General features: G+C 41.8%; 1 protein-coding gene across 1 annotated transcript in view; it reads right to left on the bottom strand.

Moving 5' to 3' along the window:
- MYO10 (myosin X) overlaps positions 1 to 23,450 on the bottom strand; it is a 159,469-nt gene that overhangs the window by 116,453 nt on the left and 19,566 nt on the right. Inside the window, 1 exon segment of the mRNA XM_079300601.1 lies at positions 9,415 to 9,513. Within this exon segment, the coding sequence (XP_079156727.1) occupies positions 9,415 to 9,513 (99 nt within the window).

Below are 23,450 nucleotides of genomic sequence, written 5' to 3'. Positions count from 1 at the left end.
CTTGCAGCGAGAGTCGCTGAACTTTGACATCCAACATAAAGATGTAAACACTTCTCCACAGAAGATAAATCCTGAGTACTAAAAGGCACTCTGGCTGACTTCTGGCCCTCCCCAACCCCACACCATTTGCCAATCCCCAAACTCCCACACATATCCCTTAAAAACAACAACAACAAAAAAAACCCGAAGCACCCCCCGCCCCCCAAAGAAATTAACATACTAATAGCCACAGCACCAAGATTTTTAAAGGATGCTAATCAGTAGAATTATTACAAGTAAGCCAAATATAACTAACTGAAGAATAAAATGAACTTTACAATGTTTAGACAGATGGAATCTGATTTCCTGCTGTAAAGCTGCTGAATTTGGCATTGACCCTGAGCCCCAAAGGCAGGGATCTGCTGCCCAAAACACACATGAGCTACCCAATGTCCGGAATCAGTAGTCACTACCCTTCATACGCACCATTAAATTAAAAAGCATGAAAGTCTTCATAAATCACGTTTGCAAAAAGTGATGGATTCATTTAACATTAAGAGCAGCCAAGACCAAAGCCCACTGCATATATTTGTGTATTTTCTTAAGAGGCTGTATATACAAGGGAGCTCACAAAGGGCTTCTTTAAAATGCTCCCTTGTAAATGTGCATTTGAAGGGTAATAGATATTGAATTCAGGGAAATGTCCAAAAAACCACGATTTGGAAATATTTTCAGGCCTTCACGTGGAAGAACTAGAAGAAGCACGATGCTTTTCAATGCTGGCTAAGAAAATCTTTGTCCAGAAGGATTTACTTCTCTGATGCCTGATCCTATGAACTATGGATGCAGCCAAACACAGCATTTACTGATAAACAGTCCTACTGACTTCAGTAACTTAAGCCAAATAACTTCAGTGGTGTTATTCATGCCCTGTGAATATGAACGGAAGACTCTTGTTTGAAAGGGCTCCTCACAACAGCAAAGGCTAGCACAAGAGAGTCCCAAGTGAGGGTGAGAAAGGACACAAGGCAAAGAAAAGAGTCCTTATGAGAAATGCTTACCCATTACCTGCAGGTTTGGGGCTTTCTTTTTAATTTTAAACCAAAAGTGAGGAAAACATGAACTCTCCTGGTATAACCACACAGTAACATCAACATAATCCTATTGTTAACTCAAAAGTCAAACAAAAGGACTCCCCTCCTCTCCCCAAACTAACCAAAACAGATAGAACAAACCCCAAAGCCCATGTCTACAACTTCTGATTAAGGTCAAAATAAGAAACTCTCCCAGCCTTCAAACCAGAAAGAAAAGTGAAAAAAAAAAAAAAAAAAAGTGAAAATCTCCATGGAAAACATACTTGAGCTGTGTTTAACAAGGAACATCTGTAGCTTTCCAATTCCTGAGATGCAGAAATGCCGCAGAAGAGCCACAATAAGTTAAACACACAGGAAAAAATACTTTTGTTGCTGCCCAAACCATTTACAGGTGCCTCTGATTTGAAACTAAGGATACCAAGCTCTACTCTGTTTGCTGACATAACACCATGCTGTGAAGGACTTCTTTGTGAAGAAAATTCACTGAAAGGTGGTTTAACTGACAAAGTCTTAACTGGTGAAATATGACATCTGTTTTTAAAGAGCCTACATTTTTTGGATATTATCACTCAGCTGCTTCTATTTATAACATTTGATGTAAAAGTTTCTCTCAGTCAGCTAAGTAGGTATGCAATTAAGTATCCTGAAATTTTAGTGTCATGCTGAGGACAGTTTGCAGCAATTGATTCAACTTTTACTTCTCCCTGGATGTGTTTGTTGAGATAAGATTTCCCCTACACCCACATACATTAGTTATGTCTTACATATATACAATTCTTCCCTTGCAAGGGAATGGATGTTATTCAAAAATGTGTGTTCTTAGGTGCTGTTCTGGAAGTCCTCAATTCTCAAAGGCTTAAGCATAGTGCTACTTACATCAACAACCATAACTGCTCTAAAAAAAAAAAAAAAAGAGTGCTGTCCTTACATGCTGACTACATATTTATTGGCATTATTTTAATATATACTTAGATATACAAATGGAAAAAAAGTAGAAAGTCTGATTTAGATGACTATAAAATATTCTTAAAATCTATGCCACAGAACACAATATGGCTTTCCTGAAATCTTTCACTTCCGACAAGCTTTTTGTATTTGCTATCTATGCTTTCACTGCAGACAGTTTCACGTGTGTCTGTACAAGTCAGGAGTACAATGCAGTCCTCTTTGATCTGAAATAAAGTTCATAGTATTCAGAAAAAAAAAAAAAAAAGAAAAAGGAGAGAAACTGGAAAGAGGTTTTTTCTCAATGGAACCACTGATTACTGAACATACACAAGTAAGTAATTTCAAACAAAGCATAGAATGACAGCAGGGCTTTTAGGATTTTATTTGAACATTCACTTGAGTACTTTATAAGCTCACACAGTTTTGTTAAAAATACAGTAAGACAATGAGGAAATGTCTGCTTTACTGCAAATAAAACCTTTAAGGAAGAAATCATTTTAACCCTAGAAATAAATGCAACAAAAATATCCTCAAACATGAAAAAAAACCAAACAAACCAGTAACTGTAATGTCATCTTCTATACAAATGTGTATCTAAACACACAAGGAAAGATTAGGACTGACTTTTCAAATTCTAAGTGTTCATAAACTTCATTGACATACTTAATATGTTCCTACTAAGTATGAATGTGCTGTATTAATACAGTAGAGTCATAGACATGGTGTTTCCAAAACATCCAGGACAGAGCTCTTCACCAGCTCTCTGTAATAATAGAATAGAAAAACAAACAACACAACTGACCCACCCACCAGCTAGCAAATGATTACAGCATCTTCTGGAAAGCATGAGGTTTGTGCTTATAAAGGGAAACATATTTACAGTATGTATTGTCTGCACATGGTAGCTTTTCCAGTCACTGCAGACTCTCTGTTTTGAAGGCCAGCCTGCAGGCAGCTTTGGAGAGCTACTCCAGAGCCAGCTGCAGCCCAGCACCATGGACGTGTGCTAAGAGGGAAGTCACACCTTTCATCTCCCACTCCTTTATCTTGGGCCAGAGTGCTGAAACATAGGCCAGACATACTCTTCCTCTCCTTGCATGTAATAAGGCTTTTAATGAGGCTACCCCCATACAGTGCCACATTTTTCTTCCTTTCATAAAGAGCTATGAATTTTTCATAGCTATTTGCTCAGGGAAATCCAAACTTACAATGTTATATTCCCCATTTTAGTGCACCATATTTCATTTATCAGCTATTTTCCACAGACCATTAAATCAGCGAGTTTTGCTACCATCTCACACAGAGGATGACAACAGCAGAAAATAGTATCACAGTTGTCTATAATGATAATTAGCAAATGAAGTGTTTAACTGTAACACTCAGGCAATAAAAACAAGAACACTCAAGGAGGAATTATATCACCATGTGATAATAAAGAAATTACTATGCAGCTTGTTAAAGTATCATTATATAATTCTACCTTCTCACTGGGCAGGATTCCCTACAATCATCCCTTCAGCATAGAATTGTACGCTGCTACAGGTTTTTGAGGCAAATTAATTTGCACCACTCACAAGAGAACAGAGAAGAAACTAAGAAGTAATGTACCGTGCTATGAAATTTTAATATTTCTGCAAACTGACATTGGCAAAGACTTAAAGTTCAGACTTAAAAAAGTAAAGTCCAAAACTAACTCCAGCAACACATCTTTCCCAGTCCCACTGCCCTGCCAATAATGTCTTCAGAACAGATGCAAAATGCTCAGTGAAAAGGTGAGAAGTGCAGAGTCCAGTAGAAGCTACTGAATTGGAGAAGATGAGTAACAATGCTGTGCTTTGATAAGGTCCCAATGTTTTCATCAGTTTGTCATTAGACTTGAACATGAGCTCCAGCTGTCAAAATGATGTGGGGATCAATACACCAACCATGCTTCAAAAAGCATCATCACCCCATATTTCTGCAACCTCACCCCTTGCTTCCCCCCTCTGGTTCTTCAAAGTTATCTCAAGCATTGCAGGGATTGCCAAACAGTCAGAGGTAATAGTCAAGCATTATCTCAGTTCCTTTTAACCTCCTTGGAAGCTTCTGCAGCCCACAGGTAACAACCAGCAAGGGCACAATGGTATAAAATCATATCAGGAAAAGCAATGGGAGAAAATATATTAATTGACCAAAGTCAGCTGACACAGTCCTTGTACACACAAAGTCCATTCCTGAAACCATAAGCCCTGAAAATGTTTAAAGTTATCAAATGCAGTGAATTTCTCCTGTGCCTCTGGCTGTGCAGCTGCCAGCTCAGATCCGCTGAGGATGTGGAATGCCATGTGACAGGTCTGAAGATTGATCCCTACGTCCTTCCACTTTGTTAAAACCACCTGGTTTTGACACATGCACACCCTAATAAAGGAGGCAATTTTTTGTCCAGTGATGTTTATAACATCAGGGTTTTGTAAGCAAATTTAATCAACTGGATGACATGGTAAAGAACTTTAGATTTTTTTCCATATTACCTGAAGTTTCAGCTCATATTATGGACACCATGGAAAGGCAGTAACATCATACATAACATGCACCATTAACAAGCAATTTATCTGCTGGTGGATGTCAGCACTAGCTCTGCCATTCTTTTCTAGGGCACCAAAGCAAGTTGTCCCTATTACACAAGCATCTGTGGTTCCCCTAAGTATAAGGATTTTGCAGCTTGAAACACTTCTAAAAGTCTAGCTCTATGGCTACACGTCAATTACAAAATCCTGTGAAAATTACAGGTAGTAAGCATGTGAGTCACTCCTACTAGGAGCTGGAGAGGGCTTGTGTTTAAGATGAAAGGCATGTTTAAGATGACATTTCCTGGAGGATGTTAGTATAACAACACACACACCAGCCTTTCTGCACTGCAGCTCAAATGTAATAGTGATGCTTTAATGTGATGGAACCTTCTTCTTTTAGCTTGAAAAAGCCAACAGAAGAGACAGCCTCAGCATTTCCATTTAATGGACTTCAAATTTCAGTAAGAAAAGTCAAAATATGCAACATCCCAAATCTGAGAACCTTAAAAGCACAATTTAACATGCAACCCACAGAGACACACCAGTACATAGATGGCTTTCTTGTTTCTCTGAGAGGAGGCTTTGTACCCAGTGGCAGTTGTTTGTCTCAGTCTAATTTTGTGAATGTCTTCCCCCATACCACGTGTGTCTGGGTCACCAATAACTTGGTGAGAGAAAGATGACAGAATCATAGAATGCCTTGGATTGAAAGAAACCTGTAAAAATGACCTAGTCCAGCCCCTCTGCCACAAGGGGGAATAACTTCCACTAGACCAAGTTGCTCAAAACACCATTCAGCCTGACCTTGAAGACTTTCAGGTATCCTCAACCTCTCTGGGCAATACATTCCAATGCCTCACAACCCCCAAAATAAAAAAAATTCTTCCTTAAACTCATCTAAATCTACCCCTACCCTCTTTGAGTTTAAAACAACTATCCCTTGTCCTACTTCCCTCCTAAAAGGTTTGTCCCCAGCTTTCTTGCAGGGTCCCTTTTGGTACTGGAAGGTGCTTTAAGGTCCCCCTGGAGCTTTCTCTTCTCCATGCTGAACAACCTCAAGTCTCTCAGCCTGACCTCATAAGAGGTTCCACCCCTTTCATAATTTCCATGGCCCTCCTCCATGGCTCCAACAGGTTAATGACCTTTCTGTGCTGGGGGTCCCAGAGTTGGACAAGCACTCCAGGTGAGATCTCATGAGATTGGAGCAGAGGAGCAGAATTCCCTCCCTTGGCCTACTGGCCATGCTGCTTTTGATACAATCCAAGATACAGTTGATGTTCTGGGCTGTCCACACACTGCCAGATCATGCTCAGCTTTTCATCCACCAGCACCCTGAATCTCTCTTCACAGGGCTGTTTTCAATCAATCTGAATGGATACCAGGGGATGTCCCAACCCAAAAGCATGGACCATGTACTTGACTGCATAGAACTTCATGAAGTACATGCATGTGCCCACTTCTCCAGCTTGTTCAGGTCCCTCTGGATGGTATTCCATCCTTCAGGCCTGTCAGCTGCATCTCTCAGCTTGGGGTCACCTGCAGACTTGCTGAGGCTGTGCTCTATCCCACTGCCAATGTCATTGATGAAGGCATTAAATAGTTCTGCTCCCAGTCCAGAACCCCAAGGGACATTCTTGTCACCAAATCAACTCTTGACCACCACTGTCTGGATGCAACCATTCAACCAATTCCTTCTCTACCAAAGAGTTCATTCATCCAACCCATATCTCCCCAGTTTAGACAGAAGGAGATGTTGTGGGGTTCCATGTCAAAGGCTTTAGAGAAGTCCAGACAGATAACATGCACAGCTCTTCCCTTCTTCACTGATATGGTCACTCCATAATTTTCATCCCACAGTTTCAGCACAGCAGCAATTTAATCATGAGTACATTACATCTTGCCCATCAAACGGCACTCTATAACTCTGTCTGGCTTCTTTCCTGCCTGGAGAAAGACATGTAAAGAAAGCAAGGGTAGCCTGTCTCTGAAAGACATGCTTTTATTTTTTTGGCCATGTGCCAGCCCCAACTTTCTGTTACTGTAAGGGAATATAACCTTGGAGAGGCCACCTTCCTCCAGTAAACTACATAATCACCAGCCTATGTGGAACAAGGCTCCCACACCCAGCAGCATTACTTCAGCTTTGTCAGACACAATCACAGCAACTGACTGGAGAGGCAACAGAAAGAACTGTAACAACCAAGTTCAGGTCATACAAAATGAATATTTTATTCACAAACCTTTTAGTTTCCCACTATGCCCTCCACACAAGGGTGGATGATGAGCAAGTGGAGAGTGTATGGGTCAGGACAAAAGGGCAGACAAGTGAGGGTGTTTGCTCTGTGGGTGTTTGCTCCAGGCTGCCTGACTGGACCCTTCTATAGGCAATTACAGCAGCCTCAAAGTCACATCAGTGGGGCTTTATCTACCCTGAGATCTGCTGGAAAGCTACACAGCAAAGCATGAACAGGCCATAGAAATCACTGATGACAAACTCCTGTCACAGACACTGGAGGATCCCACAAGGAATGTTGTGCTGCTTGACCTCAGTAACCGACAAGGAAGGCCTTATTAGAGATGAAGTTTGGGCACAGCCCTGCCTAGAGTGGCCATGAACTGTGGGGTTCAGTATTGAACAAACAGGTAGTAGGGCAGTGAGGAAGATTATGACCATGGACTTCAGCTAACTTTGGCCTCTTGGAAGAATTCCATGGAAGCAGGCCTTGCAGAGAAAGGGGCCCAGGGTAGCTAGTCAATAATCAAAGCTCACTTCCTTCAGGCTCAAGAGCAATGGAACTCAACGAGAAACAGCTCAGGGCAAGGGTACAAGAAAACTCTGTGAATGAATAAAGAATTGTCATTGCTCAAGTATAAGTAAAAAAGTTCACAGGAGATGAAAGTAAGGTATTGCCCCCTTGAAGAGAATTTAGAAAGGTGATCAGGGTAAGCAGAAATAAGACTAGAAAGGCCAAGGCCATCTAGAATTAAATCTGGCCAAACATGTAAAAGGTAATAAAAAGGGATTCTTCAAAAACATCAATAACAAGAAGAAACTAAAGGATAGAGTGGGCCCATTAATAAATGTAGGGGGAACCCTGGTAAAAGAAAACAGAGAAAAAGCCAGAGTTGCTGAATGCCTTCTTTGCATCAATCTTCACTGACAAGACCAGTCCTCAGGGATCTCTGACCCTGGAAACAAGGGCAAAGGAACATCAGGAGGAAGACCTGCCCTTAGTCAAGGAGGATTTGATCAGAGAACACCTAGACAAACTTGACATCCACAAGTCCATGGGCCCTGACAGGATGCATCCATAGACTGCTGAGAGAGCTGGCAAACATCACAGCAAGGCCACTCACAAACACCCTTCAAAGGTGATGGAGATCAGGAGAGGTGCCTGAGGCCTGGAAGAAAGCAAATGTCACTCCCGTCTTCAAAAAGAACAAGAAGGAGGACACTGGAAACTACCAGTCAGGCAGCTTCTCCTCAGTCTGTGGAAAGGTGATGGAGTGCTTCATTCTGTAGGCCATCTCAACCCACATGGGAGACAAGAAGGTGATCAGGAGTAGTCAGCATGGTTCACTAAAAGTAACTCATGTTTGACCAGGCTGATTGCTTTCTGTGCTGACACAACTGCATGGATGGATGGATGGATGGATGGATGGATGGATGGATGGATGGATGGATGGATGGAGTGCAGTGGATATTTTCTACCTCTACATCAGCAAGGCTTTTGACACTGTCTCTTACTAAATCCTCATTAGGCAAACTCAAGAAGTGTTAAGTTGGATGAGTGAACAGCAGAATGGATTCAGAACTGGCTGAGTGGCAGATCACAGAGATTTGTGATCAGTGGTACAGAGTCTGGATGGAGGTCTGTCATTCATGGTGTCCCCCAGGGTTCTATACTGAGCCCAGTGTTATTTAATTTGTTCATCAATGGCTTGGATGAGGGAATAGAGTCCCTTCCCAGCAAGTTCACTGCTGACACTGCTGGGAGGAGAGGTCGATACTTCAGGTTGTGCAGCCTTTCAGAGGGACCTGGATAGGTTGGAGAACTGGGAAAGATAAGAACTTTCTGAAATTCAACAAAGGCAAGTTCAGTCTCCTGAACAGAAGGACATGGGGATCCTGGTGGACAACAAACTGTCCATGAGCCAGCAGTGTGTCTTTATGGCCAAGAGGCCAATGAGATACATTAGGAAGAGCATTGCTAGCAGGTCAAGGGAGATTGTCCTGCTCCTCTGCTCAGTACTGGTGAGGTCACATCTGGAGTGTGAAATTCTGGAGTCCACAGTGCAAGAGAGATGTGGAGCTTCTGGAGCAGGTCCAGCAGAGAGCTGCAAGTTGGTAAAGAGTCTGGAGAATCTCTCTTATTCTCAGCCTTAAGAAAGGCTGAGGAAGCTGGGCCTATTCAGCCTCAAGAAGAGGAAAATATGAAATGATCTCATTAATCTGTACAAATATCTGAAGGGAAGATGCCAAGAGGATGGAGTGAGGCTCTGCTCAGTAGTGCCAAACAACAGGTAGAGAAGTTACCATCAGAAACTGATGCATAGGAAGTTCCACCAAAACACAAGGAAAAACTTCTTTACTGCAGGTAAAGGGTGACCAAGCACTGGAACAGGTTGCCCACAGAGGTTGTGGAGTCTCCCTCACCGCAGATTCAAGAACCACCTGGACACAGTCCTGTTCCACGTGCTTTAGGATGGCCCTGCCTGAGCAGGGAGGTTGGACCACATGACCCAGTGTGGTCCCTACCAACCTTACCCACTCTGTGACTGTGAAAGCTTATTTTTTAACAGATTTGTGAAAAAGATAAAACACAGAGGAGCAATGCCCATACCTGACCATAGTCTGTCCTGAAAACGACAACTCCTTCTGCACAGGAATGAACAGTGCTGGGATAATGCTGATTATTTTCTCGCAGCCAGACTCGAGACCCCTGCAATAAAAAAAAAACAGAGTTATAGATGACAGAAACACTGAAAAAAGAATTCTACTCACTATTTTTCTCTAGAAATATTTATCAGGGAATAGAAGAGAAAGAGAAAGGAAATCCAAATAAGCAAGTGAAAGAAAATAAAATAATCTCTTAGTAAGTATTTGTTGGTTTCTGCTCGATGAGTAAACACAGGAGAACTACACTGAAGTGCCTTTTTTATTTAACGAGTTCCTAAATGCCGGCAAGAGCAGCTGGAGCCAATCCTCTGAGTCAAGTGCCTCATGCTAGCACATGTAAAATTACAGAACAGTGTTTGAATTTGCACAGTTTAGAAGATCCGCCCCAAAGCCAGCTGGCTCCCTACCTGTTTATTTTCAACTTCAGTCAGACAGACACGCCCAGCACTTCTTTCACCTTTTCTTCTAAACTACTCCCCTTTATATGGTTCTCCTCCCTTGGCTGCACAACAATGTAGAGGATTAAAAAAAACACCAACAAGTAGCAAGTGAGGTTACAAAGAACTGATATTTGTTTTGGAGGCATGGGAGACACTGTCAGTGAGACACCTAAGTCATCTAGTGGAGCATGTGGAGCTTAATGCTGCATCTATCATCTGGCTGGTAGATGCAGCATTAAGAAAACAGCATATCTAGCACTGAAAACAAGGAAGTAGGACCACAGCTGTTGCTGCAGCTGCAGCAAAAGCCATTCCTAAAGCAATAGCCACTCAAGCTGCTCCTGTGTAGGAGAAGACTTTAGCTGGTATGAAAACACTGACCAGCAGTGACCCATGCCCTGACTTCCAACCAAACTATACTCCTGTTCTCTTCAAACACCTGGCTCCATATCAGGGCTACAGTATTTTAGTGGCTTTTAGAGAGATTTTTTTTTCACCAGAAAAGTCAAACACCCTCCTAAAGAAAAAGTAAAGGAGTGGTAGGAAAGTGCTGGGATATACCCCTGACAATCATAAGGTTTGAGTGTATAACAATTAAAATAATTTTGCATGCTAGCATCCGAAGGCCATCTTTGCCTCAATTTTCACACAGAGAAACCAGACACAGTCTTTTTAAGGTGGTGGGGGTGCAGTCCTAAGTAATAATCAAGACAAATACAGATTTTTATTCTGTTGCCTAAGTGTCCTGTGAGCTTACCAAGGACTTCAGCCACATTACAGGTTACATATGCTTTTATGCTTAATGTTGAATAAATGTTATTAGTCTTTCTATGGTGGGACAATAGCAGCACTGAGATAAAATAGTATTCATGGAGAATTTAAAAACTCTTGCTCTTTCATTTCCCTAAATGGGAAGGGCTCATCTGGACACAGAGGGTGAGGTAAGAGCATCCCACTTTATTTCTGCCACTGCATCTTTTCACAAACTGCTTTCCATTTTTCAATGCCTCAAATACCTGCGGAGCATTTGCCCCTTTATTTCCAAAACTTTGAGTCAGATGGTTTCTAGGCATACAGCAATTCTGAAGCAGTTCAAATGCAAGGCTTGTCAACTCAAAAGTGCAGGGTTAGGGCATGGAAGTGCAGAGTGCCAGTACCTAAGGTGGGTGGAGGGGAGCAGAGGATTGGGAAATAATGGGGAGATGCCTCCCCAGAGTGGTAAAAGCAATAGATAAGACTTGAACATTAAATTCAAAATCTAGGAACAGCAGCTGAATACTTCCACCCACTCTCCTGGGTCTACATCAGACTCTGGTCATCAGAAAACCTAGTCCACTGCTTTGCTTTTATTCTCTTGAAATGCTGACCGGTCCAAGGGCACCTATTACCCTGCACTTCCCAGAGGAAGGAAGGCTGATGTGAGGGCATTGCTCTTGGATTTCCTCTGCTACCTCTACACCAGAGCCAGCAAGCAGGAATGTCCCTCAGGTACAGGCAAAGGAGTGATGACAACTTTGAAGGCTACATATTTGGTAGTAAGGAATACCTGCCACAACCATCATGTAGAGACAAAGGTTTTTTTCACATTAATGCAGGTGCTGCCATCAGCTCACTGTCCTCAAGAGTGCCCAAAAGTGAAAACCTAAGGCTTGCAGCTGCCTGTCAACCCCTGCAGGGCTGGGTGATGCAGAGCTCACTTAACTCACCATGGAATAGGTCTAAAACCCATAAGCACGAGTGCACAGCAAGAGAGATGATGTGATGATGCACCCATGCTACACCATGCCATACAATGAAAGCAAGTGAGCTGAGCTCTGCCTGGGATTCCTGCATGTCCTCAGCCACCTCACTTAATTTGTGCACCACAGAAAGCTGAAATTGATAGGGATCTCTGGAGAGCCCCCAGCCCAGGGGCTCAAGCAGGCTCACACAGAGCTGGCTGTGAAAGCACTCAGTCACTCCCATAACATATAGTGTTTCCTGATGTTCAGTGTGAGTCTCCTGTATTTCAGCCTGTGCCCACTGCCTCTGAGCCTGTCACTGAGCATCACCCAGAAAAGCCTCGCTCCCTTCTCTTTTATCTTCCCTCCAGGTATTTGCACACACTGGTGAGATTCCCCCTGAGCCTTAAGAATTCTAGCTCTCTCAGCTTGGAGTCCTAGGAGAGAGACCCTTCATGATCTTTCTGGTCCTGTGTTAGACCCATCCAGTATATCCATGTCTCTCCTGCACTGGGGAGCACACAGCTGGACACAGCACTGCAGCTCACAGCTCACCAGGGCTGAGCAGAGGCAAACAACCACCTCCAACTTGCAGGCAACACTTTACTAACATGTTCAACAGTAATGTCTATAGAAACCTCACAAGATGAGATACTCCTGACTTAATATAGGACAGCAGAAGAACGAATCCTCATTAAACCACCCCACTCCATCAGACAACCACTGTTCCACATTTTAATATTTTGCTGTTATTAGTGGTGTTATTTTGGCATAAAATGAAAGGACTAAACGGTTGTCTAGCTCTCAGAAAATTTTTATTTCACGGTCTTTTCTGCCTTGACCTAATAACCTCATGGGAGCAAGGCACAGCAAAACTTCCCCTCACAGCAGTCACAGTTTGGTTCACAAATTGCAAGAGATTTAATGATGGTGGCTACTGTCACCATCAGGCTCTGGAGACCTCATGGCTTGAGGGGTGGATGCATGTACTGCCTTCACCCCAAGCACCAAAGAGAATTTAGTCCCAGACTCCCCCCTGCCCCCCACAGAAATATTTTTGCAAGCCTGGTGCTGGGCACTAAAGGTCTGTCCTGGTCAGTCTCCATGGTCTCCTTCTACATGAGCTCAGTCCACCTAAATGCACACATAAAGAGCAAAACAACCATTCTGCCAGAATGCAGCCAAGTTCTCCAAGGGTTTCATGACAACCAAACTCCTGTTATTCCACTGGTTCATTATTTGCCAGCATCTCAGAAGCTCAAGTAACGTGAAGTTTATGCTTTCAAGAGCAATGAAAAGCTTGTAAACATTAAGCCGCAACAAAATTTGCCAAAACCTCATCATTCAAAATAGCCTCTCAGAAGGGGAAAAATGTTTTCCATCTTGAAATTCAATAATTAATGCTGCAAGGACTTTTTTTCTTGCTGTGAAGGGGAAAAGAAGGGGCCTGAAGAGAAGCCTTCAATTGGTTGGGCTAGTGGTATAATAAGCTTTTTAAAGCAGGGAAAGGGGTTGATTTAAACAAATGTACATTGTTAGGGGTCAATAGCTGCTATTCAGAGGAGGCTGGAACAATGCAGTTCACAAAGCCGGAGGCATCTGGAATGCAAATACAACATGTTCCCTGGCAAGGTAGCTCTACAATGGAGTGTCTGTCCATGGGTCTTCCCCTCTGGGTGGGAGCAAAACAAAAAAGGTCTTGGCAAGAGATACCTCGGCAACTATGCAAGCTACAGACATTGATCCAGCTGCCATCCCTCTGCAGTGCATTAGCCATGCACAAAATCTTCACCAGTGCCTCATTCATGGACAAGACTTGGCATAAAGACCCACCTGAGGAAGGAATCCTCTCAATGCACATCATGGCTACAACTGATCTCAACCTCTTTCACAGGGACAAGCCTGGTGACTTGGGTTACTCCAGAGCTCCCTGGCATGCCAGCCTTCTAGGCTGAGGGCAAAGAAAGCCATGGAGCACTAACTACAGCCCAGTGTTTTTTATTTCCATGAAGTAAGATTGTAAAAATACTTGGAATAGCATTTGCAGAAGAACAGCCGTATGCCATCATTTCCGTAGCAAATAAATTTCTCCTGACTGCAAAACTGAAAGGCAATAGCTTTGCAAATCTCACAGCTGCAAGACCACCTGGTGAAGTCCTGGGTCCTTCTACCTCAGAGATATTGGTGCTGAAAGTGCAAATAATAGTTCTTATCTTCCTCAGTACTCTGTTCTTGGAGATGACAAAAATCCATTATTTTTTTCCCTTTCTGTTGGATATATATGCTGAAAATCACCAAATTAATGAAGAATGTTATCCCAATTAAGTAAAATGGTGGAGCATTCATTGAAAAACTGTAATTAACAAGTTAGATTTTCTATGCATCCATGCTGTTTGCTGAATAAAATAACTGCACATCAATTATATATTATATACCTATATATCATATATAAGTCTACATATGAATCAGTAGTTGTATAACAACTGTGTTCTCATCTCAGTGCAAACACTACTCATTCACACCTTATAATATCAAATCCAGTCAACACATCAATGCAGCTGATTCAAAAGAGTTAAAACTGCTTTAAATTAAGAGCTGTGAATGTAGGTTATGGTGCATCTGCATTCAAAAAGCAGTCACTATTGAGGCTTGGCAAAGTGAAAGGAACAATATACAATATGTATTTAGAGAACCTTTTGTTCATGCACCTCAGCAGCTTGGCTCCAAATACAAAGTCTGAGAGGCAGGAAGAGATGTTATTAACTAGGTCAAGCAGGACATAGCTTTTTAATGCAAAAGATAACCAAAACCACATTTCTCTTCATTCCTTCTCTTTCCTAAGTCACAAACTGATGACAATTAAGGAGGAGCCACAAAAAGAAAGAGGTTATCAAGAAAAAGACACGATTTTGCTAATTTCATATTAATAGTCAGTTATTGTTCTAAAAACTCATTCTTCCATGTTTGCTTGGCTACTGAAAACAGTCAGATTTAGGTACCCAAAAACATATTAAGTGCCTGGCCAGACTACTCAGTGGAAAGTTCACTGAAAGCTGAATATCCCTCACTGACTTCAATTCACATACGAACTACTCAGTCTCTTGAGCAGAAAACCAGACTTGTTCTTCCATACCTAAGTCCAGGGAAACAAGCAGTAATGTCCATTTGTCACATATATTGCTCTTTAATGCAAAATATTGGTCTAGATGCCCTCCTTTGCACTGCCTGGCTCCCTTGATGCTGCTTTACATCAACAAAAGGCTTCCAGAAGAGCTGGTCATCAGTGGTGGCTGAATGTGGGAACTGCTATAAAGGTCTGTGGTTAGTTACTACTCTCACATGATGTACAAAAGGGAAATAAATGAGCACTCCAGAAATTGCTCCAAGAAAATCCCACCAATAGGTTCCATTTCTAGACAGCCAGCCTACCCCTCTCTGCCAGTAGTCAGAAATCAGTAGTGTTTATTCAGGGATGATAAGGTGGAAAGGGATGGACATTACTGAGAAGAACTAGTTGAACCCTGTACATAGTGAGAGAAAGCACATGTAAATTTACTTGAAAATGCAAACTAAATTTCAGTTTCTTGAACTCAACTTCATGAACTGGACATCTACATAAATCGAGGCACATCCAGCTTAATGAGATAAAAGTACTTTTCAAACCCTTACAGTAGTATTCACAATTTCCTCAGAAAATGTTCAGGGGCAAAATGCTAACACCTTCCTCTCAACAAATTTAGTACTGTTTCTTAAACAATACTATTTTCTTTCCTGTTTTAAAGCAGAACAAAGCAATGGACATGCTGCCATGGAATATAAGGTCAGTTCAGGGGGGTTAGTTTCCTGCAGAGCAAAATGTCCTTGAAAGTGAGATGTTTCTGTTGTCTGTCAATCCCCCACATCAGATCAAAGCACCAGCTCTCCTGCTCCTGAGGTCTGTGCAACAGCTGCTGATTAACCTTGAACAGGCTCCATCTCCTCCTGTTTCAGTAACTGGAGATAGCACAGAGCTAGTGATGGTATACTACTTTAAAAACAAGAAACTGGATTAAAACATATTTTATTACTGACTTGAAAGGGAACCAGAATAAATTTGTACCTTCCTCAGCCCTTTGAAGGCACCAGCCCTTCTTATAAGTCCACTGCTTCATGTAAGATAGTATTTTCTACACAGATTAAAAAAAAAAAAAAACAACAAAAAAACAACAGATAACAGCATAAACATTTGTATCTTCCAATTATGCCCAACACAAGCAGCACACAGACATTACTCTCAATATATGCAGGTGGACAAGCATGTTCCTCCTCATCTTCTGCTGTTGAGTGTGAAGACACCCATCACTAATAGACTTCACCCAAAAGCCAAAAGGCAATTCCATCAAAAAGCTAATGCACTTCTCTCTCTGCTAGACCTTCTGAAGATGTGGTTGTGAGCTCTTGAGGATAACAGATTTCTGCATGGCTGGGAAGCAGCAACTTTATCATGCTCTCAAAAGCAAACTCAGCAAGAAGATACCATTAAGTCTTTTTGGAAGAGTTATTGGTATTGGTATAGTCTGAGTTATGACTTTCATGAGATCCAGCAAACTTGTTTTGACAGGTTTTACAAAATGCTTTTTACTACTTTCAAGACTGCCTAACCCATATCCCAGCATCATGGCTGCAAAAACATGACAGTGCAGGAGTTTGGAAAGCCTACTGCCATTATCAATTGTGCTCAAGTTAGACAGGCTGCTAGCAGACAACAGCTTGTTCTCATGCCTGCAAATGAAAGGTAAAGAAGGAACAGTTTCTGTGCAGTCGAGATACATGCCATTCCTGATTAATTCTGGAATTAAAAATCATTGCTCTAAGTAGTATTTAGCAACTGACTATGAACAGAACTGCAAAAATGAAGCAGGGAAACACATACAGCAACTTTTCTCTATCTACTGGATCTGCAGTTTCAAGTCCCACTTTACATCATCATCAGCTGGTATCACAGACTTGTCTGGCTTATGGCACTGCCTCCACCACTCTCACTCCTCACCATAGCTTGGACGGAGGAGGCAGGATTTTAATCTGTTCAAACTCAGTAAGGAAGACAAGTAATTCAAAAAGAAAACAAGTGGGTGAGGAGAAGGAAGAGGAGGCAGCTACTGATGACAGCAGTGAGGTGTAGTGACATGGGCACAAGAGCTTGAGGTCACTGTACATCTTCCCCTCAGGGTCTAAATCAGAGCAGGGGGTAGCAATGGCCATGCAAATGACAGACATTCTGGTGTATTCATGGCCATCTTAAAAGTAGCATGCAATTCTCTTCCCTTGTTTGAGTTCTTGAAGAGAAATATACAATACAGTCACAAACCTCCTTAAAATTTATACTGAGAATCAAAGCCCTAACTCTGCGTCCACAGAATTCAGTAAGAGTTGCAGTTCTGGCTTTGATGACAGCACAGTTTTGTAAAGCACTCATATTTCTTTCAGTAACTCATTTTTTAATTCATTACAGTCATGACCACATATGCAAAAATACATGAACAAAACAACAGCAACAAAAAAACCCTAACAACAAAGCCAAACACAGAATTTCCAACAGGTATTTTAAGGAACACAGAACCAAGGAAGGGCAGTGCACAAGAAAGCAGCAGGGGAAGAGAGAGACTCCACTAAGAATCGTTCACCAAAGCCTACAGCAATGCAGCCAGCAGGAGTAGCTGTCCCAGACCACTGCCCAAACAAGACAATTTCAACCATCACCAGCTTCTGCTTGCATACTCTGCCACGTCATCTAGTCAGCTCTCACACTGCTGTGCAGCTCTACCAGTGACTCAGGGAAATGGTGAACAGCCTGCCAAAATGCCTGCAGCTCATCCACCATGCCTGCTTGGGCCTGGCAGTCCCCAGTCCTAAAGCTGCCAGCTTGGCAATGTTTTACTCATGCTACACGGCATGATCATAAACATACATCAAAGGGGAGAAGGATTTTTAAATCCACACATGTGAGAAGTCATGCTAGCACTCTCTTCTCATTCCCTGCATAAGCTGCCCTCTTGGGATTGGGGTTTCAAAGATAGTGAAGCAAAGCAATGGCGTAAATTTGTTCACTACCTTCTTCGTTGGGGCTCAGCCACACAACTTTGCTCTTCTTCAGAAACTTTGCCCTTAAAAACTTAAAAGTCATCTGCCACAGGTGGCTAGCAGTCTCAAAACCACTTTTCACAAGTTCTGCAAAAGACCCAAGCAATTTTTTCACCATCCTCTTGCCTCTCCTGTCTGGACACAATGCAGAGGCCAGGCAAGCCAACTCATGAGTATCAGCCACAGGGCATGGGAGAGACCAACCATTCTGAATCAAGGTTCAGTTTAGACTGAACTTGAGAGAGGTTCTCATTTTGACTATCTGTAAAGCCCAAGGAGAGTCTTGTTTTCAAAATGTGAACTGCTTCCAAATGTACATGTTCAGCCTCATTTAGAAACATTTTGCTGAGGAAGAACATCTTAACTGAGTATTTCAAAGCTGATTAAGTGGAAGAAGAAAAAACATTCATTTTGGCACATTTGTTCTGAAGAGAAGCATTTACCTTCATGAGACATTAGACTTTTCATTAGATTTATTAGTCAAGAACTGTTCAGTTCTTAACATTATTCTCTATGTACCTGGATATGGACATTTTTGAAGATAATCCAGTACAAATCAACTATATATTAGTACTGGTTTTTCTACAGATGCTAGTTGAGCTACACAAGCATGGATATGTCTTGACTAGAGGGGCATTATAACTTTTCAGCTTGATTTGAATTTGATGAACTTTCTGATCAATATACATTTTCTACCTTTGAATAGTCTTTGTCAGCTATCTGATTTAATTCTGGTAGGATTAGTGAAAGCCTTCTTGCATCAAGAAGCATCACTGATACAATGTCAGTGTTGAACCTAAAAGCAAGCAGCAGGAATTGCATTGAGGAAGGTAAGGACTATTCCTGGCTTCTACTAAGCTCAGAATTGTTTGTTTTCTTCCCCCTTCTCATGCCAAAGAAGCAGGGAATTCCAGGAAAGCATACTTTTACCCAAGTGGGATTCTGGTGTGAAAAAACTAATCCATATTAAACAACAGACTGTGCAAGGTAACAAGCATACTTAAAAATTATTCCCAAGAATTCAGCTTGCACTTTTCAATTTACTGGCATCAAAACACAAAAGGTTGCACTTTAGTTTTATATTCCATATTGTCAGTTTTCACGATCCTTTTACAGGTCTGAAAACATTTGAGGATTTTTTTTTTTTATTTTGTTTGTGTCTCTCTGTAGCTCAAATACATCAGTTTACACATGAACAATTTTCATGTGTTGAAGGAGGGATGGGCAAGCAATGAAAGCATTTCCAGACTCAATTGTTTCAAAAAACAGCTATAAGATCAGAGCCATAAGACAAAAACAAACTGACCCACTCAGACCACATTCTTTCTAACTAGTTTGGGGTAGATTCCCCTGTCTCTTCTTCCAAGCTCCATATTTGCTTGAAATTAAATCTCAGGATTTTGCAGACATACAGGTCACACTTTGGTGCCATAAAACTTTGCAAGACTTCATTCCAAAGGTAAGAAATTAAGTGTGAAAAGGAGAATAATGGACCACAATTCTTTTATTCTTTTATTAAAAGGAACACTGATTATTGAAAATAGGAGAATTTTTATGTCAGGTCATAAATTCTGTTGCTAAGTTGTATTGATCCCCTCACACTGAATTTACAATTGATGATTCAGTATGCTTCATTTCACTTGGCAGCTTTGCTTTCACAATAGGATCACTACATATCTCTTTCTTGCCACAGGGACAGAAGTATTAAAAGAATGTATTTTACACTGAATTATTTCTTGACTTGGCTAGTTCATGCTTCAGTTGGGGTGGGGTTTATTTTGGGGGGGGGGTTGATCACTTTTTTTGTTGTTTTTGGTTTGTTTTTGTTTTTGTTTTATTTGTTTGTTTGTTTTGGTTTTTTCATTGTTTTATTTTTTTAATCAAATTTTCGCAAGCTATATGGGGTTTGCCCTACGAACACCAGAACTCTTTGCTAACTTTGCCCTATAATGTTCTTCAGACATCCACAGAACCCTGCATATAGGTAAACATCTACAGAATAAGAAGCAGCAGATGAAAACCAGTAGGTAAAATAGGATATGCTGTTGCACCTGTACAGTAGCCTTTTCAAGCATTTCAGCCTTGCCTTTCTGAAGCCCATCTGACTGGTCTGACCTCTCGCTGAGGGACAAATCCCAGCTACACTTTGACCACAAGCAGTTGAGAGATTTGGGCTGCCAGATCTGACCATTTGGAGCTCAGGTCCTCCATTCCTACAAGCCACAAAGATTCACCAAGCAGCTTCCACCAGCAGCCCCTGCTCCATCCTGTTGATATGCTCTGCCAGAGCTCAAGGGCAGTATCCTGGATTTGGGACAAGCACCTCCTCACAGCACCAGCTCCAACAGATGCGACACTTGGGCAGCCCAGCAGCCTGCCTCACACAAGTGTGGTCCCTCGGGGTGGGCACAAGGCAGCACACAGAGCTCAAGGGCAGGAATGGGAGCCCAGGGAAGCCTGCTGAAGATTAAACATCAGGTCTACACCTAGCCCGGAAAACACGGATTTGTGGCCTGCAGCAAGTGAGGGGCATTTGGGAAGCTTGGGCTGATGTTATCAAGCTTTAGGCAGACATTATCAGGCTTGCAGTGTCATATAGAATGGGTCCAACATAGTTTATGAAACTTGAGGTGGTGGGGAAGCAGTACTAGATTCCCAGGACCTAATCATCCTTAAAAATTAAATAAATTAAAATACTAAAAATCCAGGTGGTGAGGAGGGGGATCATACTCCTCTATGTCTGAAGCCCACCTGTGCTGCCTGGCTTCTAAAAGCAGGTTTGGAAAATGGGATAACACCTTTGCCAGGGCATGGATGGCCCAGGGAATGGCAAGCATCAAGGTGTCCTCCCATGCTCTCCCTCCTTGCCTTTTGGAATTTGGATGAGTTCTGAAAGAGCCAACACTGCCACTAAAGTCCTAAATTGGAAGGCTAATGTTAGCAACTTCCCACACTAATTTGTACACTGCAAACCACAGTAATCACTGAGCAACTCCAAATTGCCTGTCTGGAGATCACCTGATGAAAACACAACCAATTAAGCAAAACGTCATGGCACACTTTATCATTAGAGAGCAGAGCACTGGCTTATTCCCATGCACCCGAGGCAGAAAGGCTGGCAAGCACAACATGTGCTTACAGGGAGCTTGGGGGATGCAGAGTTACATTGCTGTGCTTGCTGAACACTGCCTGAGCTCAGCCTGGCTCCTCACACAGAGCAGGTGTGACCAGCCCCACTGTGAGAAAGGTTTTGTAACTCACAAGGACATGTGCACTTTTTATGGCGGGGAATATCTGCTGCCTTCTGCCTCTGACTTTCTGAAGCTCACTGCCTTGCATGCAGCAATGAAATGCACATCTTAAAAAACAAAAGCAAGCAGGCAACTATCCCAGCAGTGTATGAAAGCATTCATAACATGCTAATGGGTATTGTACTTCTACAAAGAAAAGGGGAAGATTCTTTGCTGAAGAGTTATGGGAGCTTTATTCAACAGAGCATAACTAAGTACCTAAGTAAAAGAGCAATCTGGGTAGCACAGTTAAAATAGATTTTCTCTACTTCCAGAGGAGAGGGAGTGGTGGGAAAAGAGTTGAAGAGTGATCCTCAGACTCCTCAGCACACCTGTGAAGAGACACACAAGTCTACACACAAAGAAAATAAAATTATTCTACTTTCCATTTATTTTAGAATTATTTCACATTTCCAGCATCTGAATAAAGGATACTAAGAGGAGTCTCTGAAATTATTGCACCTGTCTACAATCCTGAAGAATGTTCTTTCTTCCACTTTTCTATATAATCATCTTTTTGTCCTACATACCCTGATCAATATTTTCGGATGCTGGGGAGGAAACGCTCCCTGAGACTTTAGGAGACACTTCTCTTGGGCCTGAAGCAGGCAGAAGAACTGCTAGCTCTTCCCATCCCTCCTCCTCCAATGATTACCTTCTCCTCCTTCCAAGTCAGGAACTCAGAAAAGACTCCCAACAAAAACTCAGCCATGAACAAAAATGTAAAAAACACAAGATTTGACCAATGTTGTTTTTCAATGTTTTCCAATTTTCTTGTGAAATATGAAGAGAATGTGTCATACTGCAAAGGATAGAAGCCTATAACCTAAATAACTTGTCATTAAATTCAAAATTCATTGTTTGTAAATAGTTTATAAACAGGATCTAAACTACCCACCATAAAACAAACACAAAGGTGTCAGTAAATATGAAATAGATGATTATGAGTTACTTCTCAAACCTGTAATCATATGTTTTTAAGGAAAAATTGCAACAGGCAGTTGAAAACACCTAATTCACTTTGCCAACACACAGGACAATGAAAATTAGGTGGGAGTAGTGGAAGAGAAATTTAATCCCAGCCCAGTCTCCTCCTCAGCTGCTGCACAGTACAAGCAGAAGACTGTCAATCAGGGCTAATCTCCGCTTTCCCAGAGGTAAGGCGGCACCAGAGCAGGCTGCAGCTGGCATTTCACACCACTCTAAGACAGGCAGAAGGTGCAACTTAGTATAAAAGAGAGTTTGGGATCCATATCGAAGGAAGATTTAGCAATAATTTTATATACTGGGTAAAGTGAGAAATCCATGAAGTTCAAAGACAGCGTTTCCTGCATGGACTTTGAACACTTCTGCATTTTATCAACTTTAAACCTCTCGGAAACAAGGTGACACTTTGCAAGGCTCCCCACGGCAGAGCCTGGTCACTGCTGATGAATACCAATGGTATGCAGCAGTTGCAAGGTAAAGAGGCAGCCTGAACACTGCAGCCATTATATTCAGCTGCCCAAGGTCACAACTCTCTGAAAAGCAATCTCCTGCTTTTTTGCTTACTCCACTTCTCCCTGACTGGATACATTTCCTTGCAGTAATGCCACCCTTATTAAGGTATCTGTTTAGATTCTTCTGCACTTGTGCAACTATAAAATGAAACATCTACAGGGCAAGTCTGCAAAGTCATTATTGCTTTTACTGGCATCTTTCCTACATATTACATTAAAAAAATTTACTCCTTTGAAGTTCATTCACTACTGAACTGTCAGAAGGGAGTAGGAAACACAGAAACAGAGCATATATTTTACTATGAGCAAAACTTCTCTCCTCCTGTCATAGACACTTGCACATCATATGCTGGACAGAACCCTGTAATTGCATATTGTTCCATCTCACTTCTATAGACAAACCCCAAGGCAGTCATACAAAGCAGCTCACAGGCTCCTTGGATGTGCAGTGACACACCTTTCCTCATGGCTTGCAGCACCTTTTTAAAGAAGCTTAAAATCTGCACTCCACCTTTCAACAGAAAGGTGTGTCACATTTCCTCATCTGCAGGCACACCTAGACTTGACACATTCCCATTCTGCATCCTTGTTTCTGTGACAAGGACAGACGTCTACTGTATGACTCTGGTACTCAATTTTTTTTTTTTTCTTTCTTCAATGCATGTTTACAAGAGCTAGTAATTGTCAAAAGGAAAAATGACTACCTCAACTCATGGTAGGAGCAGGAGAAGCAGAAACACAAACAAGTTGCATCTGTGAATTTTTTTCCACAAATGAGTGTTTTACTGTACAGCAGGTTGCTGAAGATTTAATCCAAAACTAAACCACAAAGCAGTTAGAAGAGCTTAATCAAACAGAAGTGATTTAAAGCATTACCCCTTGACAAAATAGGCATTTATCTTGAAGATAA

This window comes from Erithacus rubecula (genome assembly GCF_903797595.1).
Source record: "Erithacus rubecula genome assembly, chromosome: 3".
Taxonomy (NCBI): domain Eukaryota; kingdom Metazoa; phylum Chordata; class Aves; order Passeriformes; family Muscicapidae; genus Erithacus; species Erithacus rubecula.
This window is presented reverse-complemented; position numbering and strand designations above follow the sequence as displayed.